This window comes from Prionailurus bengalensis, chromosome D4, assembly GCF_016509475.1.
Source record: "Prionailurus bengalensis isolate Pbe53 chromosome D4, Fcat_Pben_1.1_paternal_pri, whole genome shotgun sequence".
Classification (NCBI taxonomy): Eukaryota; Metazoa; Chordata; class Mammalia; order Carnivora; family Felidae; genus Prionailurus; species Prionailurus bengalensis.
Window position 1 is genome coordinate 18285728 of NC_057359.1, and position 17173 is coordinate 18302900.

The following is a 17173-nucleotide window of genomic DNA, read 5'->3' on the forward strand; positions in this document are numbered from 1 at the left end:
AAAGCCATTCGAGTCTGAAAACCCAAATGGAATGTGAATGGAAAGTCACTGGGATATATCAAAGAGAACCCTAATCATGAAAAAACGTTACTTTGCCTTCTTGTTAATAGAAGACTCTGGCTTACTATCCTTAAGCATCTTTGAAGCTTTACTTTATTCAGGACCTAAAGGGGAACTTTGCATTACAAAGCGACGTCTCGGGGATGTCCGGGTGCTGCTGAATGTTTTATTTGTCTCTGAGTTGCAAAGCAAGGTCCAAGCCATTTTAAAGTACCAAGCTTTGACTACCCTGCATGTGTGTAATTAATCAATAAAGCTCAGAAGTCTCTCAGCAATTAAGAGAAATGTCATGGGTCATTTTTTTTTAATCACCAGGAATTTTAATCTAGTGATTTCAGATTTTACATTCTGCAAACACGATCAGTTATGATTTTAAGAAAACTCTCATCAAATCGCACATTTTGGAATGGTCTCACAGGGTGAGAGCTCCCGTGTTCTCTGTGGGAGCGGCCTGGGGCAGCCATCCAGTTGTAGGTAAGCCTGGGAGCTGTGCTCCTCTCACAAGGCAGTTTGCATTAGGACTGACACCACATCAAGAGTTCCTATATGAAAGAAGGGGGCGGTTTACACAGATGAGGTCTCCCTCCCTTAAAGCACCAAGACCAGTACTCGGATCTCACGAACAATCACTTTTAAATCACTTCCAGGTGGGGGTCTGGTTTTGTTTTTTTTTGGTTTCCACAGAGGAATTTAATAACCTGTGTATTTCTTGCTTGAAATTGACCAGGTGGTCATTTTGTTTCAGTTTCTCATATGACTTAGTATCTCAGTGAAATATTGATATGCTGTACATAGGGTACTGTATCTCCCGATTCTGAAAAGGCGGTAGAGAACGACACAAGCCCATTTTTGAGGATGACCTACATCCGCAGCTTAGAATTTAGGTAAGATTTAAGGATTACAAGATTCCTTTGAAAAAAGAAGTGTGTGTTACCAGCTTCAGTAACTATTAGCAAGGATATAAAAAATAAAAATGCCACTGGGCCAGGGCCGATCCGCTTGTCAAATAGACACTGTAATTAATATCCTAAGCAGTTCCCAAATTGTCACTTCCTCTGATTTTCTATCTCCATTTTCATCCTAGACATAAAGGAAGAAACAATGTCTATAGCTGTGCAGTCTGTGTTCCCTAATTACCTGACTGCCAAGGGAGGGGCAGGGGATAGTGTCAAAGACCACAAGCCTTTCCGGTCCGAGTTGATACAGAATGAAACGCAGCCGCCAGCTGTCACCGGCGTGGGGGCTGGGCGGAGCCCCCGCATCCTCCCATCCCCCTCCCTGCTCCCCCTCCAACTTCCCAGCAACAACAGACCCGTCCGCGAGAACACTCTCCATCGCAATCTGTCGTTCAGACACGCGATCGTCCCAAAGCCGCCCCGGGACCCACCTACCTTCTGAAGGAAAAGAGGAGGCTGGCTCCCGGGAGGGCGAGGATGCTGCCTTACAGCTCCTCAGCATCTCCCTTCTGGAACAGTTAAGTGGAAATACGGATTCGCCTCCATTTTCTGGTCACATGATCACTGGCACATCTAAATAAGGATGATCACCTGCCTCCCCCCCCCCCCCCCCCCCCCCCCCCCCCCCCCCCCCCCAGGGAACCGGCCACCACTGACGCTGGGGCTGGGGGTGGAGCTGGGCTGTGTGCAGAGTTTCCTCTGAGAGCACAAAATACTCTCTCATCCAGGTGGTGGAGTCAGAAACGCGCCTTGATTTTGGTGTCTGCTGGGAAAACCTGCTGCACCCCCTGTTCCTGAGTGAGATTGGATGGGAATGGGCTCAAAGCACAGGTTAGAAGGAATCTTGTTCCCCGAAACATCTTAAAAAAAAAAAATCCTGTAGCTTCACAGCATACCCGGTGAGATGGCAGCGTGATTGTTTTCGTGGACGGTGGCTAAGGCCGTAATAGAATGGACTTTGGAAGCATGATGGGGTGCATAAAGTCCCACTGGAGGTTCCAGAGAAGGTTAGGATGTTTGCCCAAGAACCACACAGCTTTGGCTGCTGGAAGACAGGTGGGTGGGCATAAAGCAGGTACACCCTGAAGTCAGAGGCCCGAGTCTGATTCTAATTTCTACTACTTATTAGCGAGTTTGGACCAGTGACTAAACTTCCTGGTGCCTCTGACCACTGATTTGCAGGTGGATAATAATAATAATGGCACTTTATTATTATTATTTTTAATTTTAATTTTAAGTAGGCTCCGTGCCCAACATGGGGCTCACACTCACCACACTGAGATCAAGATTCGCACACTCTGCCTACTGAGCCTGCCAGGTGCCCCAATAAAAATGGCACTTTAAAGAAAGATAATCTAGGTAGAAATCTTGTTTGTTTGTTTGTTTTAACACTTATTTATTTTTGAGAGACAGGTGAGCGGAAGAGGGGCAGAGAGAGAGGGAGACACAGAATCCGAAGCAGGCTCCAGGCTCCGAGCTGTCAGCACAGAGCCCGATGTGGGTCTTGAACCCACAAACCGCAAGATCATGACTTGAGCCGGAGTCTGATGCTTAACCAACTGAGCCAATCTAGGTAGAAATTTTAAAGAGTTTAGGTGAAAATCAACGCACGGTAAATGTTAGCTATAAATGCAATGATTAATTCTAAAAAGTCTAACAGAAATATTTGACATGCTTAAGGTAAATGAAATAGGAACGGAACGTTTACATGACAGAAAGGCGTGATTTGTTTTGTTTGCTCTTCAAAGAACAAAAAGTATATTGTCAGACAAACCAAAGACTTCTGATCCCCATCACGCAAAATGTCAATGCAAGAAAGTAACTATGGGTACCATCCCCAGAACTGGATTGCTAGAAGTTCCGTGTTACATGACCTTTTAGTTTGTTTGGTCGGGGGGAAGGGACTACCATAGGGGGATAGGGCAGTGTTAGGTACTATTCTAATTGATCCATTACTAATAAAATAAGAAAGTGAATTACCCAGCAGAGGACCTGGCTATGATAAGTACTTAAGGAATGTTCGTTCCTATTCTTAAAATGAAGGGCATTTCATTTCCTCACCATGGCTGTTGGGGGCGGTGGGAGGGCAGTGGGGAAGGGAAAAGGGGAAGAAGCAAATTTGTCTGTATCTTTCTTTAAGTGAAAAGCCTGCCAAATTCTTCAGAATTATGAGCAGTGATGAAATAATTTCTGGAGGAGACTAAGGGTGGGGGTGGGCATCAGGAAGGTGTGACTTTGCAGGGTCACTGACTGGCAGAGGCTCCCCAAAAGCGTCAGCGCGTTTCCCAAAGCCAAGACACGCCAGACGCTGTCAGGGAAGAATGGGGGGGGGGGGGCTTTCGGGCGGGTTGTACCTTGGGTGTCCAGGTTGAAGGCTAAACACGGGGGGTCTTGCCTTTGTGAGGTGCGAGCTCATTAGGAGTTCCCCTCTCGGATGGAAAAGGCAACTGCTGACCGTTGCAGGAAGGGGAGCTAAATGTCGTGGAACAGACACGGTAATTATCCTAAAAAAATCTATCCTATGATCCGTTTTAAAAGTCAGCAGCTGGGGAATGCCTGGCCGGCGCGGCCGATTGAGCATCCGATTCTTGATTTCGGCTCAGGTCATGATCTCAGGGTTCAGGTCAGGATCTTAGGATTTGTGAGATCGAGTCTCGAGTCGGGCTCTGAGCTGACAGCACAGAGTCTGCTTGGGATTCCCTCTCTCTCTCTCTCTCTCTCTCTCTGCCCCTCCCTCCCTCTCAAAATAAAGAAATCAACACTTAAAAAAAAAAAAAGTCAGCAGCTGATATGTAAGTTGATTAAGTCCCGAAGCCAACCATAGAAATCTTTAAAATATTTAAGGGGCACTTCACTAAAGGGGGAAGTGGGACACTGTTTTCACCAATGATGTTCTTTTTGTCTTGCAGGATGTTCTCTCAGACAGCACCAGGGCAAAAGAGCCCTAACTCAGAATCACCCGGGCACTTGAGGAAACGTATTATTTTATCCATTGCACTGAAGCAGTTACAATTACTTAAAAAAAAAAAAAAAAAAGAATTACTGCTTAAATGCAAGAAGTAGCATCCTGATCATTATATAGACAAATAGGGTGTGATAGCCGTCAAATTCTCCAGGGGAGTTTTATGCTTTGAGAGCCCAAGACATTCAAATCATCGTTTAATAGATTAAGGTTAAAAAAAAAGAATAAAAAAGGTCTTTGAAGATATACATTGTCGACTGCTACCTGAGCTGATGGGATAAGAGACGACTAAGTAAGTAGAACAGTTTTACTTCTCGGGACAGACTGGTAGAGGCCAAGTTGAACAGGCACACCTGCTCCTCTCCAGGAGGCCGAGAGAAGTAGGTAACATCACTTTAAGAAAAGGGAAAGGGGATAAGAATCTCCTGGGGGAACGGCCGCCAGAAGAAGTATAAGGACACTAAAAATAGGTCATTATAGTCTTAAATTTCAAAGGAAGGGGAAAGATGGATTTCGCAACATCTGAAAAGGTACATATCCTTCTTATGAAATGGATGTCCGTGTCCCCCCCCCCCCGCCCCAAATTCACCTGTTGAAACCCTACTCCCGCATCGCATGTGACGGACGGTGGAGGTGGGGCTTTGGGGAAATAATTAAGAGGAGATGAAGTCATTAGGGTGGAGCCCTAATGAGTGGAATTAATGCCCTTCTTTTTTTATTGTTATTATTTATTTATTTTAGAGAGAGAAAGAACAGCAGGAGAGAAGGGCGGGGGGGGGGGGGAGAAAGAGAGAGAGAGAGAGAGAGAGAGAGAGAGAGAGAGAGAGAGAATCTCAAGCAGGCTCCATGCTCCGTGCAAAGCCTGACACTGGGCTCGATCCCACACCCTGGGATCATGACCTGAGCTGAAATCAAGAGTTGGAAGCTCAACTGACTGCCCAGGTGCCCTGAAATTAGTGCCCTTCTAGAAGGACCCCGGAAAAGCTCTCTTGCTCTTTTCCACCACCGTGTGAGGACACAATGAGAAGCTGGCAGTCTGCAACCAAGGAGAGGACTCTCATCGGAACATGACCTTCCTGGCGCCCTGATTTCAGATTTCCAGCCTCCAAAGCGGTGAGAAATTTCTGTCATTTATAAGCCACCTAATCTGTGGGAATCTGTTGTAGCCCAAACTAAGATACTCCCACGCTAAATGTATGACATGTCCCCTGGAAAAGGAAGCAGCAAACACCAGGGGTTATCAGTTTCATTCAAGGCAAACTGTGTTGGAACAACTTGGCAGAGTGCATTCTCCCATGTGGAGACAGAACAAAATCAAGTAAACAAGTAAACAGAAGACAGGGCAGTGGGAAGTATGGGGTTCTTAACCTTGGGAATACTGACACTTTGGGCTGGATAATCCTTTGCTGTGTGGTGTAGGCTGTGTAGCAGCATCCAAGGCCTTCGCCCATTAGATGACAGCAGCATCTGCCCCAGTGTGACAATCCAAAATGTCTCCAGACATTGCCACGTGTCCCGGGAGGTGGGGAGGTGGGGAGGTGGGGAGGCAAAATCGCCCCTCGTTGAGAACCTCTGCATAGAATAACTTGGCCATACACATTCTGCCATTGGAGGCGGAGTAGTTATAGAAGAAAGAGCTCTCCGGGGAGGCATGAAGGATAAGAATAAGCCAGCCATGTCAAGAGAGTTCTAGACAGAGAGTACCGCTGGCCCCAAATCACTAAATTGGAAATGGTCTGGTGTGCAAGCCTCAGGGTTGAGGGAGAGAGTGCTCTTACTGATCAGAAGTGTAAGCAGTGACTAGGACACGTAGGGCCTTATAGGCTTGTAGTAAAGAATCAGAATTATATTCCAAAATAAATAAGAGAACATTGGAGGGTTTTAAGAAAGAGGGTAGTGAAAGGAAGATATTTGCATTGGAAAGGTCTCACTCAAGCCAGTCAGCGGAGTATGGATTGTAGGTCCAGGTGGATAGGAGGAGACGGGAGTCTAGTTGAAGGATCCATCTGGGCCGACCAGGGCAAGGCCGCCATGTAAGGTTGAGTAGAGCGTTTGTGTGCTGGACTGATAGAGTACTGGGGCTTGGGGAGGTCACTATACTCAGCCAGATAGTTGTAATAAGTAGAGAAGGAGGCCATGTTCAATAATGCTAGTTGAAAGATCCAGGTCTGACAAGTAATTCCAATCTTCAGTTTCTGTCTTGGACTGGAATCGTTCGTGAACAGTAGGGGAACGTAAGTATTATGGCACTGTATGAACTTGTAGCTCAATTATGGAGATGCTGGCAGAAGCAAATAGTAATTGGTGCTCAGGGGCTAAAGCGGGGACCTCTGAGATAAATACAAAGACCATGAAACATACTGAGGGGAAGAAAACCATCAGTTATTGAGAAAAAAAAACAGATGAAAGCAGAATTTAATAAAGTGGAAAACAAACGAAAAACAAAAGGAAAACAATAAAGATCAAATCTAGTTATCAGAAAACAAACCCATCTCTGGGGCACCAGGTGGCTCAGTCAGTTAAACGTCCGACTTCAGCTCAAGTCATGATCTTACCATCCATGAGTTCGAGCCTCGCATCAGGCTCTGTGCTGACAGCTCAGAGCCTGGAGACTGGTTCAGATTCTGTGTCTCCCTCTCTCTCTGCCCCTCTCCAGCTCACGCTCTTTCTCAAGCTCTCAATAAATAAATATTAAAAAAAAAGAAAATGAACCCATCTCTAGAAAGACTGAACAAGAAAAAAAAGAGAGAAGATACAAATAAATAATATTAGGAATAAAAGAATGTAGCTGCAGATGGAAAAAATAATACATGAACAACTTTATTATGAAGATTTGGAAAACTGATGAAATGGACAATTTTCCAGAAAAATATTAAATAGCAAAGTTGACACAGGAAGAATTAGAAAACCTGAATAGACCAGTAATCACCAAGAAATAAAATTACCAGTAAAAAAAAATCTATCCCTCCAACTAAGCAACAGACACAGATGATTCTACAAATACTGCTCAATCCTCATGTATTAGATGATCCCCCTGGATTATATAAGTTATTCCAAAGAAGAGAAAAAAGAGGGAAGTTTCCCTCGTTTGTTTTATGGTGCCATAAAGCATGTAACTTTGATTCCCAAACTAGACAAGAGCCGGATGATGAAGGAAAACCCCAGGCCAATGACATTTATGAAAATCTAAATGATTTTGAATGGCAGAAGGAAACTAGATTCTCCACTAAGGCTTCTAAGATTCCCTCATCTAAATGACTTTGCTCTCCCCCTTCAATTAATATTTGACTCGAAGCCACAACTTTATGAGTATCAACGCTGTTTGCAGCAATGAGGGACATAAAGATGTACGCACCATGACCACAGCCTCTAGTGGCTTCCATCCAGGCGCATGAATAAGAAAGACTCTGGTAAATACAACAAGAGGCAGAATGTGAGGAAGGCCACAAAACAGGTGCAAAGCCTAGGACGATTCAGGAGAGAAAGGGCTTCCTTCTGTTTGAAAAGACTGGAGAATGTTTTAGGAGGGAAATGGCATCTTGGTCTAGGTCTTAAGTGAAAAGAAGAATTTCAATGTGCAGGAAATCGGATGGAGGAAGAGCAAGGACTTAAAAGAGGTGCTAAGGGCAAAGAAGCAAGGAAAAAAAAAAGAAGTCTTGTCAGAAGAACCATGAACAGGATATATGCATTTAATGACATTAGTAGATATGTAAAAATCCACCACTAGGGGCGCCCGGGTGGCTCAGTCGGTTGAGCATCTGACTTTGTCCCAGGTCATGATCTCATGGTTTGTGAGTCTGAGCCCCCCGTCGAGCTCTGTGCTGACAGCTCAGAGCCTGGAGCCTGCCTATGATTCTGTGTCTCCCTCTCTCTCTGCCCCTCCGCCGGTCACGCTCTGTCTCTGTCTCTCTCTCTCTCTCAAAAATAAATAAACATTAAAAAAAAAAAATCCACCACCATCACATGACTTAAAAGTGGCTGAAAAAGAGGGGCATCTGGGTGGTTCAGTCGGTTAAGCGTCCGACTCTTGGTTTCGGCTCAGGTCATGATCTCATTCATGGATTCATGGGTTCAAGCCTGTGTCAGGCTCTGCACTGTCAATGCAGAGAGCCTGCTTGGGATTCTCTCCCTTTCTCTCTGCCCCCTCCCCTACCCGTGCCTTCTCACTCTCTTTCAAAATAAATAAATAAAACTTTTTTTAAACAAGCCTTAAAAAACGTACCTGAAAAAGAAAAATAGTGATAGGATCACATCATGGAGTTAGGACTTGGATGAATATAATAAAATAAGCGTTCCAGAATTCTATTCATTCGATAGGGGCGAGTGATACATTTGTGAAATGTGAGCTTTCAAGGAGCCAACTCAAAAGGATAAACGCGATCAGTTACACAAGTGCCATTAATTAAAGGAAGTCACATTCCTTAACAGTCAGGATGGAGACTGGGTTGGATTTGCTCACAAGAGCACAGGTAGTCCCCCGATTAGGAAATCATGCTCTCAACAACATCCTTGCCATAGAGATGAGTTTCACTGGGCTGACTTAACGTCTTCCATCAGCATGAGCCAATGGCGTACGACAAAAAAATATATAGGATAGAGAGACTTCACGGTATCCTCTGTGACATGGGGCAAGTGTATAGTTTTCTGCTGGCTTGAACTTAACCCTGGGCAGAGTCGGGGACTTGTATAGAAGCATAGGCGTTACGTGTTTTTCACTCAATCTTCCCGGTTGATCAACATTTTGAGATAGTTTATGGGAGTGAATTAAAAATTTTACTGCCTGGCCATTACCTAGCACCAAACTTGCGTATGTTGACCATTAAAAGAAGCCCCATCCCTTAACCAACGGTTAAAATGGAGGGGAGGCAGCATCCCAGTCTCGTCCACTGGCACAGCGTGGATTTCCACAAAGTGTGAACCAATCCTGGGGTGACTGTTGACAGCCCTGGTTCTAAAAGAACTCTCATGTGGATCTTGGAAACAGACCGTCCAACGCGCTGGGGGGATCGTTAACTATCCTGTAGGTTAACATTATCTCAGTCCGCTCTTCAGGAGCTGAGGTTCCATTGCTTTCTCAGGAAGCCAGCTGTGCTGAATAACATCTGTTTGCTTCTTCAGCTTCACCCTCTTACTTTCCCCGTCCTGCTCTCTGTCCCAGGAGGCTCTCGCGCGCTCTGAGTTCCACTTGGTTTTAGGGGCCCCGGGTGGGAGATCAGCGGGAGGAAAGTGGAGAGGTCAGGGTACGCGCTCCATGCACTCGTCTGGCTTCTTCCCTGGCTGGCTGTGCCCCTCCATGCTAGGCCTCTCTGCTCTTCTCCCGGGAATGGAAATTCCTGTTCTCGCTTCTGATAATCACCCTCCCCTTCCACCCCCCGCCCCCCAGGCCTCAGATAACAGCTATACTGTTTCTCTTCCTGAGCTACTACACCCTTCCTTGGGAATTCCTGCTTCTGTCTTTGCAAATACTCCCTTTATTAAATATTTCTCGAATTATCCTCATTAGAATGTGTCATCGCTCTCCTGCTGGGTCCCTGACAGACAAACATATCCTGCTTTTGAACGCCATGACTTCTCGTCTTTCTCAAATGCCATCAGTTTTCCTGGGAGTCTTTTTTTTTTTTTCCTGACTTTAGTTCTGACATTTCACCATTCCAGCTGGAGAAATACCTTGGATTCTTCCTCAGACTAGAAGCCAACACAACACGAAAGGGCTCCTCTGTGGGTGTTCCTCCCACAGACAGCTGACTTGCTCTATCCACCTCATCTTGGCGTTCAGGGCTTTCTCTTGCTATGACGATCCTTTACCACAAGATACTACATCTAGAAATAGTCGGGAAGACTCAGATGCACCTCGAAGGGCTTTGATTCTCTCACCTCCCTCTGGCCTCTGGCCACACGAGTTGGCCCGCAAACCACAGATGGGGAGAAGCTCACTGATACACAGGGACCGTCACTAATCTGCTGTGGTGTGAGATACGTGTCCAGGCATGAAAAGGGCTCAGTAGGTCGCATGACAGTGTGAAGAGTCAGAGGCGAGTTTGGATTCAGTTATTCTCCAAATCACACTCTTGAGAATCCTGCCCATTAAACTTGATGTACCCCTCCATGGGACAATGGGAGGAGGAAGAGATGCATTCACCTACAGAATTACATAAAAAAAAAAAAAAATGATTGTTTCAGCCTCTGTGTCTTACTCACAAGCACTGGGCTGGAAGGGAGAAGACGTGACTTCCAGTCCGTTTTCCCACTTTCTCATTTCTGGATGACATTAACAGCTCATTTGCTGAGTTGGTTTGTTTATCTATGAAGCTGGGATAATAAAACTGGCCCTATTTGTCTCAAATGGCAGTTGTGCGAGCAGATTTATTTGAAGTCTGCTCTGGGTAGGGCTGGCCAGAGGTGGAGAGGTAGGAGGGGCTGGTGGAGAGACTTGGGGGGGGAAAAAAAAAAGCAAAATTTTTTGGGTTTTTTTGCCCCAAAAGGAAGGGGCGCCTGGGTGGCTCGGTCGGTTAAGCGTATGACTTCAGCTCAGGTCATGATCTCAAGGCTTGTGAGTTCCAGCCCCGCGTCGGGCTCTGTGCTGACAGCTCAGAGCCTGGACCCTGCTCTGAATTCTGTGTCTCCCTCTCTCTCTGCCCCTCCCCAGCTCACACTCTGTCTCTCTCTCCCTCAAAAATAAATAGACATGAAAAAAAATTTTTTTTTTAAGGAGACGAAGGCCTGAATTGAAGCGCAGATTTAAAGAACTTTTAATGGTACTTAATCGCCACCAAACATAACACCAAGTGATCAAATAGAATCACGAAAATAAACGAACGCAGACTCAGTGCCAAGCTTGGTCTTCCAGGGTTGGTTCGGGGCAAAGCCACGTAACCTCGAATAAACAAGGCAACGCTGTAGTTGATGGAGTATCGGCTTCCCTCGGAGAAAGGGCAAATGTGTGCAGCTGGGCATCAGCCTGTCCAAACAGCAAGACCCAGAGAGGGGTAGCATGTGCTCAAAGAGCCTGATTCTTCTGAGCGCCCAAACGTATCATTACCCAACACTGAAAGAGTCACGTTATTTCTTTACCTGTTTTTTAAATTTTTTTTTTTGTTTTTATTTTCAGCATTCACCTGGGGGTAAGACCCCACGTACTAATTCCTCAATCGTAAGTCCTAGACAGAAAAAGTCCGGGTTTGGAAGGTCTCGTGAAAACCGTGTAACGATTTAATGGTGTCACGGGGAAGAAAAAAAAAAAAAGGCCAACGTTACTCATGCAAAAAGAAAGAATGCACAGAGATGACCATAAGAGGCAGGTCGTGTGGATATGACATCTATTGTGTTTGAAGCTCATTTTTACTTTAGGGAGTACCAAATAACTCACCTCCCGGAGCGAGACGACAAGCTACAGCTCCACAAATACAAGGAGCAGGTTCTTTCTAAATACTGTTTCAAAAGCACATGAGCCAGATCTCCCCCTCGCTCACCTCTCCTCTGCCTCTCCCTGCCCTGCGGCCCTCCCCTGTGCATGTATCTACAAGAGACCAGGCACATAGAGTCTGTTTTCTTACTCTGCTTGGAAATTATTTCCTTTTATCAGCCTGCACAGCTCTTTCCTTACCCCAAGACCCAAGGATCGATATTTGTCTATCGATCATCCCATTGTTATAGAATTCAGATGGTGGTGAGTTTACGAAGGTCGACGGTTTCATGCTCCTTTAGCATGTTGTTCAGGCTTTTGAATATAACCCACAATCATTAATATTACGTGCCAACTTGGCTAGGCTACCTACGGTGCCTGGTTATTTGGTCAAACGCCAGTCCAGATAATACTGTGAAGGTATTTTTTTTAGATGTGATTAACACTGAAATCAGCAGACTTTGAATAAGGCAGATTATTCAGAGAATGTGGGTGGGCCTTATCTAGTCAGTTGAAGGCCTGAGGAGCAAAGTCTGAAGTTTCTCCAAAAAGAGGGAACTCTCTTCAAGTCTGCAACAGAGAGACCCTGCCTACGTTTCCGGCCTGCTGTCCTGCAGAATTCAGACTCCAGACTGCAACCACTCTTGCTTGAGGTTCCAGCCTGCTGGCCTGTCTGTCCTCCATATGTCGGACTTGCCAGTCCCTAAACCTTGGTGAGTCGATTCCGATTCCTTGAAATGCTTTTCCCTCTGTCTCTCTCTCTCGATCGATACAGAGATATCTCTTCTTGCTCCTATTGGTTCTGTTTTGCTGGAGAAACCTGACCCGCACATAATCACGTTGCCCTTTTTTTTCACATGCCACCCTGGCAACCCTGCCTTCTTTAAAATAAACACATAAATGGCTCTTCATTTTAAGAAAACTGTGTTTGTTGCAGACGACTGTGCCGATGTTCTCTGGGACCACATCGGGAAGGTCAGGCATACCCATCCCTGTCTCGGGAATTGCTGTGCGATTCTGAGCTGGCGGCTGTACTGCTCGAGCGTGACCGGGGTGTTGGCAAAGTCTCTGGGAAGAGGGAAGACTGGGCCTGGGAACCAGAACACGGTGCTGAAAATCTCAAGGGAGAGTTTCCCTCCCGCCCTCATAACAAGTTTTGTTAACAAGAGGCCGTCAGGGGAGTACAAGGAGAAAAGCCACCTCCTAAAGCTTCCTCGCGTTTTGACAATGTGGCTTGCTGCTCTCAGAACGGTGTGGGAGCTGAGTGAGGGGGTGCAGCTGGGGGAGGGGAGGGCTAGAAGCCAGTTTGTGGCTGAAACGTCATGTTGCATACACTATCAGCTCACTTCTGTGGGTTTTTTTTTTAATATTTATTTTTGAGAGAGAGAGAGAGAGAGAGAGAGAGCGAGCAGGGGAGGGGTAGAGAGAGAAAGAGGGACAGAGGATCCCAAGCAGGCTCTGCACTGTCAGCACAGAGCCCGAGGTGGGGCTCGAACTCATGAACCATGAAATCATGACCTGAGCCAAAGTCAGACACTTAACGGGCTGAGCCACGTAGGCGCCCAATTTTGAAAACCCAATTTTTTTTTTTTTCAGGACAGTCTTGATCCTGTCCTATGATCAAATTCTGTGTCAGATGTTTCCAGATTTTTAGTTGGAAAAATAGGACTATCTTATATTGCTTCTGGGATTACCTTCCTGTGTCCACGATTTCCTTCCCCTCACTCTTTCTAGCCAACTTGGCTGACCTCTCACCCTCTTCTTTGCCTTTCCAGATTATGACCTTCCTTTAACACCTGTCCCGAATTACACCTCTTATGGCCACAGTATGACTTTGCTGGGCCTTAGGCACTGTTACCTTCATGAGCTCCTTCCTTCAGTCAGAAAAATCCAAAACTTTTATTTTACACCTGCATTGGTAGAAAAAACTATAATCCGCACAGGAGTATAATCATTTTTTTCTTTAGGTTTTAAAAGCATTTCAGAGTCTCGCAGGGGCCCTTTAACGTATCGAGCATTTCAGGGTTTTGCAGGGGCCCTTTAACATATCGGGGCCCCTGGACAGTCTGCCTCCTGATGCTGTTGGATAACAGGCCACCCCTTATTCCTCCTCCACGAAAGCACCCTGTATAAATGCCTCTCCTCTTTTATTGCTGACAGAGAGACGGAGTGAGAGTGGGGGAGGAGCAGAGAGAAAGGGGGACCCAGAATCTGAAGCAGGCTCCAGGTTCTGAAATGTCAGCACAGAGCCCAGCGCAGGGCTCGAACCCACAAACTGTGAGATCATGACCTGAGCCGAAGTCAGATGCCTAACCGACGGAGCCACCCAGGCGCCCCGATGCCTCCCCCCTCTTAGTTTACTAGCATTGGCACACAGCCTGGACACAGAAGGATTTAAATTCAAATGCCAGCTTCTTCACTTTCTAAGTGGAAACCACAGCAAGTGATTCAACTTTCCGAACATCAGTTTCCTTCCTTGTGTGATTCCTGCCATGGTAATAGACAGGTAATAGACAGGGCTCGGTGCTCCGTGACAAGTGCTCGTGATACATATTTATACATGTGTTGGTCATTAACTATCTTGATTTACATGTTACACTATTAGCCGCCTCTTCACCTGTGTTTAATTCCCTTCGTAAACTGTCACCTCCCATTGGGAGTAAGTTTTAGCCCAGGGGTTCTCCAACTTAAGCGTGCGGCAGAATCACCTGTGTTAAGGCACTGATGGCTGGACCCCACCTCAACTTCTTGGTTCAGGAAGAGCCTGGAGTGGGGTCAGTAATTCGTATTCCTAACGAGCGCCAGGTGATTCTGAGGCTGCTGGGTTTATTTTTTGACTTCAGTAGTCGCTAGTCCCAACGTGGGACTTGAACTCATGACCCCAAGATCAAGAGTCGAATGCTCTACTGACTGAGTCAGGCAGGCACCCGGAGGCTGCCGATTTTAGGACCCTACTTAGAGAATCACTGTTTTAGACAACTCTGCACCCTCTCAAAACCTAGCACAGAGGGGAAGCTTTTAAATACATTGAGAGTTAATTATTTACGCAAAAGGTAATACAAATGCCAGCAGGAGATCCTGCCCCCCTCCCCCGGTCGTGAGAAAATGTTCCTTACTGCAGGGGCTGAGCAGAAAACTATGAGCCAGGAAACTGTATTGAAAGAAAGGGGGGGTATGGTAACACCGAACAGGGTCATCTGTGGGGTTTGCGGGGACACGTGCAAAATGCAGACGAGATGCCAACCACAGTTCAGCCAAGCCCAGGCTGCCTGAGTTCTTAGCTCAATCTAGAACAATGCCAGCAGGGCTGCTGGGATGCATCTGCTACTCTCTTTCAGATAACGGATCTGGGGTCTCTCGGGAAGGAAATAGCTTGACAGGGAGAAAGAAAGATGAGGCCAACTGAAGAGGTCTGGGTTTCCGAAGCTGCACTTGAAGACCAGCTTTTAACTCTTTGTGGCACTTTCCCAACCCTTACTCTATATCCCTGCTGTTCCTTCTTGCTTTTTGTATTCCTTTCATGGGGAAATGTTGTTTGTGAACACCACAGCTCTCCCGGACACAGTCTGTTTACACACAAAGTTCACACAAATGGAAACCTGAAGAAAGCCTTGAGATCCTCCAGCCCAACCCACCAATTTTATGCATGACGAAATCTGAGCGTAGGGTTAATCCTAAAATACACAACCAGTCATGGCAGAGCCAGGCTGGAATCTGGATTCTTCGACTCACAGTGAGGACATGGTATGCATAATTCTTTATACTCCCTAAATGAGTAGGAAAAAGATACCTTCTTTCCCACTGTATTTTAATTTTTTTTAAATGTATATTCATTTTTGAAAGACAGAGAGAGAGAGCACAAGCAGGGGTGGGGCAGAGAGACAGGGGGACACAGAATCTGAAACAGGCTCCAGGCTCTGAGCTGTCAGCCCAGAGCCCGAAGCGGGGCTCGAACTCACGAATCGCGAGATCATGACCTGAGCCGAAGTCGGACCCTCAACCGACTGAGCTACCCAGGCGCCCCTCCACTGTATTTTTAAAGAGGAAAGATGACTTTCCGCTTTACTGGTCACATTTTCCCTTTTGTCCCTGGGAGCAAGAGGGCTTTATCGGGACAAATGAAAAGAAATGAACGACCCTCATTGGTATCAACAGGGCCTTGGAGCTTGAGGACAGAAGTCACATCCTGTTCCCTGCTATATATCCACCAGCTACCCAGAAACTCGCACGAAGCAGAGGCTCAGACACCATATGATGAATGAATGAACGAACGAACGAACGAACAAACAAATGAATCACTTGTTTGCCAATCTTCCAGCCAATTGGGGAGTGAAGGTTTCACACTGAGATTTTTGAGCTTGCTGAGGCGTCTCCTTAGCCCCAAGGAGTCAGGTAGGTATCGCAGAAAATCAGAAGTGCCTTTTATGTAAGATAGGCAGTGTGTCTGCTGGAAAACTATTGGCTTTGGACGTGAACAACCTTTGAAGCCCAGATTCAGGTTCTGATTCTTCGAGGCGCCCTCACCAGTGTGTGCAAAATAAAGGGAATAATACCCAACGCCTCAGGGGTGTTGGAAATATTAAGTGAGATACTGTGAGCAAACTGCCCTCCCCTTTCTGGTTCCAGATGCCTGTTTAAGAGTAAAATAGGTATTGAGTAGGTGGTGTAAATAGGATTGGAAGGGTAAGTACAGACTCTGGGTGGAAACTGAAGGGGCTTTTTTGGCTAAACACACACACAAAGCATCATTGTCTTTGTGGCCACTGTCTTTGAAGCAGCTGCTTCTCCTGAGGGTTTGCAAGACATAGAAGCAAAGCTCCTATCATCTACGTGTTCTTCGTATTCCACAGGCCTTCACCATTTCCCCAGTTTCCGAACACGATGTTTTTCAGGAAAAAATAAATAAATCTAGCTTTCTGCTTACCCATTCGGTCTCAGCTTCCTCGTTCCGGGCTCAAGAAACTCTGTCTCCTCCTCCATTTCCGTTTCAAGGATCATGTTTTTCTGAGAAGGCTGTGGTGAAAGCATTTCCCATTCATTGTCATGGGCGACAGCCTGCAGCATAACTGCATCCGGGTCAGCCCCGCGGTGGCTCTTGCTCTTCCGCGATTGGCTGCCCAGACCAGAGGCCTCCTCTAGGGCTAAGGATTCCAGAGGCTTCATGCGTCCTAGAACTTGCATCTGGGCACCCTCGCCCACGCCGCAATCAGAGGTTGACTCCACAGCTTGGCCAGCCCATCCAGGCCCTGAGTTCCTAGCTTCCAACAACTGGTCACCAACCTCGCTATGGCCCAAGACCATCCAATTCTGGTCTTGCCCAGGGCTTTCAAGAGCCGATCTCTCCTCACCTTGGGGAGACAGTCTCTCTGCAGAATGATCTCGTCTTTCATTTAAAGAGGCAAGCTGACATGAATCCGGGAAGCCAGCCAGCTGAGTTCCTGGCATCTCTTCTTCTTCAGAACCTGCGTGAAACTCGTCTAATTCAGATGTGTTTTCTCTTGCCTCGCAGGCCTCTGGCTTTGCGGGTGAATTTTCTTCATGGTTGACAAGTATGTAACCCATGTGTGCCGCGTGATTATCTTCATTCCTCTCTGTGTACCTTTCTTCCCTGGATTCCGCTGTTACCTGCTCAGGCCCTTGGGTCGGAATTCTTTTTTCTTCTTCCAATTCTGATATTCCCTTGCTGGCACCTAGAAGCGGAAGGTGAAGGGGAGAAGAGGAGAACAAGCCTTCATGAACACGTCATGAGATGTGTGATCTTTGCAAATGCCCCACCTAAGGGGAGAGAAATTT

General features: G+C 46.4%; 1 protein-coding gene across 8 annotated transcripts in view; it reads right to left on the bottom strand.

Moving 5' to 3' along the window:
* The window catches only part of PRUNE2 (prune homolog 2 with BCH domain), a 275547-nt gene that overhangs the window by 62175 nt on the left and 196199 nt on the right, over nucleotides 1–17173 (bottom strand). For all 8 annotated transcript variants that reach the window (XM_043566303.1, XM_043566307.1, XM_043566308.1 and 5 more), the window contains exon 9: nucleotides 16305–17070. In XM_043566303.1, coding sequence (XP_043422238.1) covers nucleotides 16305–17070 — 766 coding nt within the window. The remainder of the gene's footprint in view (nucleotides 1–16304; nucleotides 17071–17173) is intronic.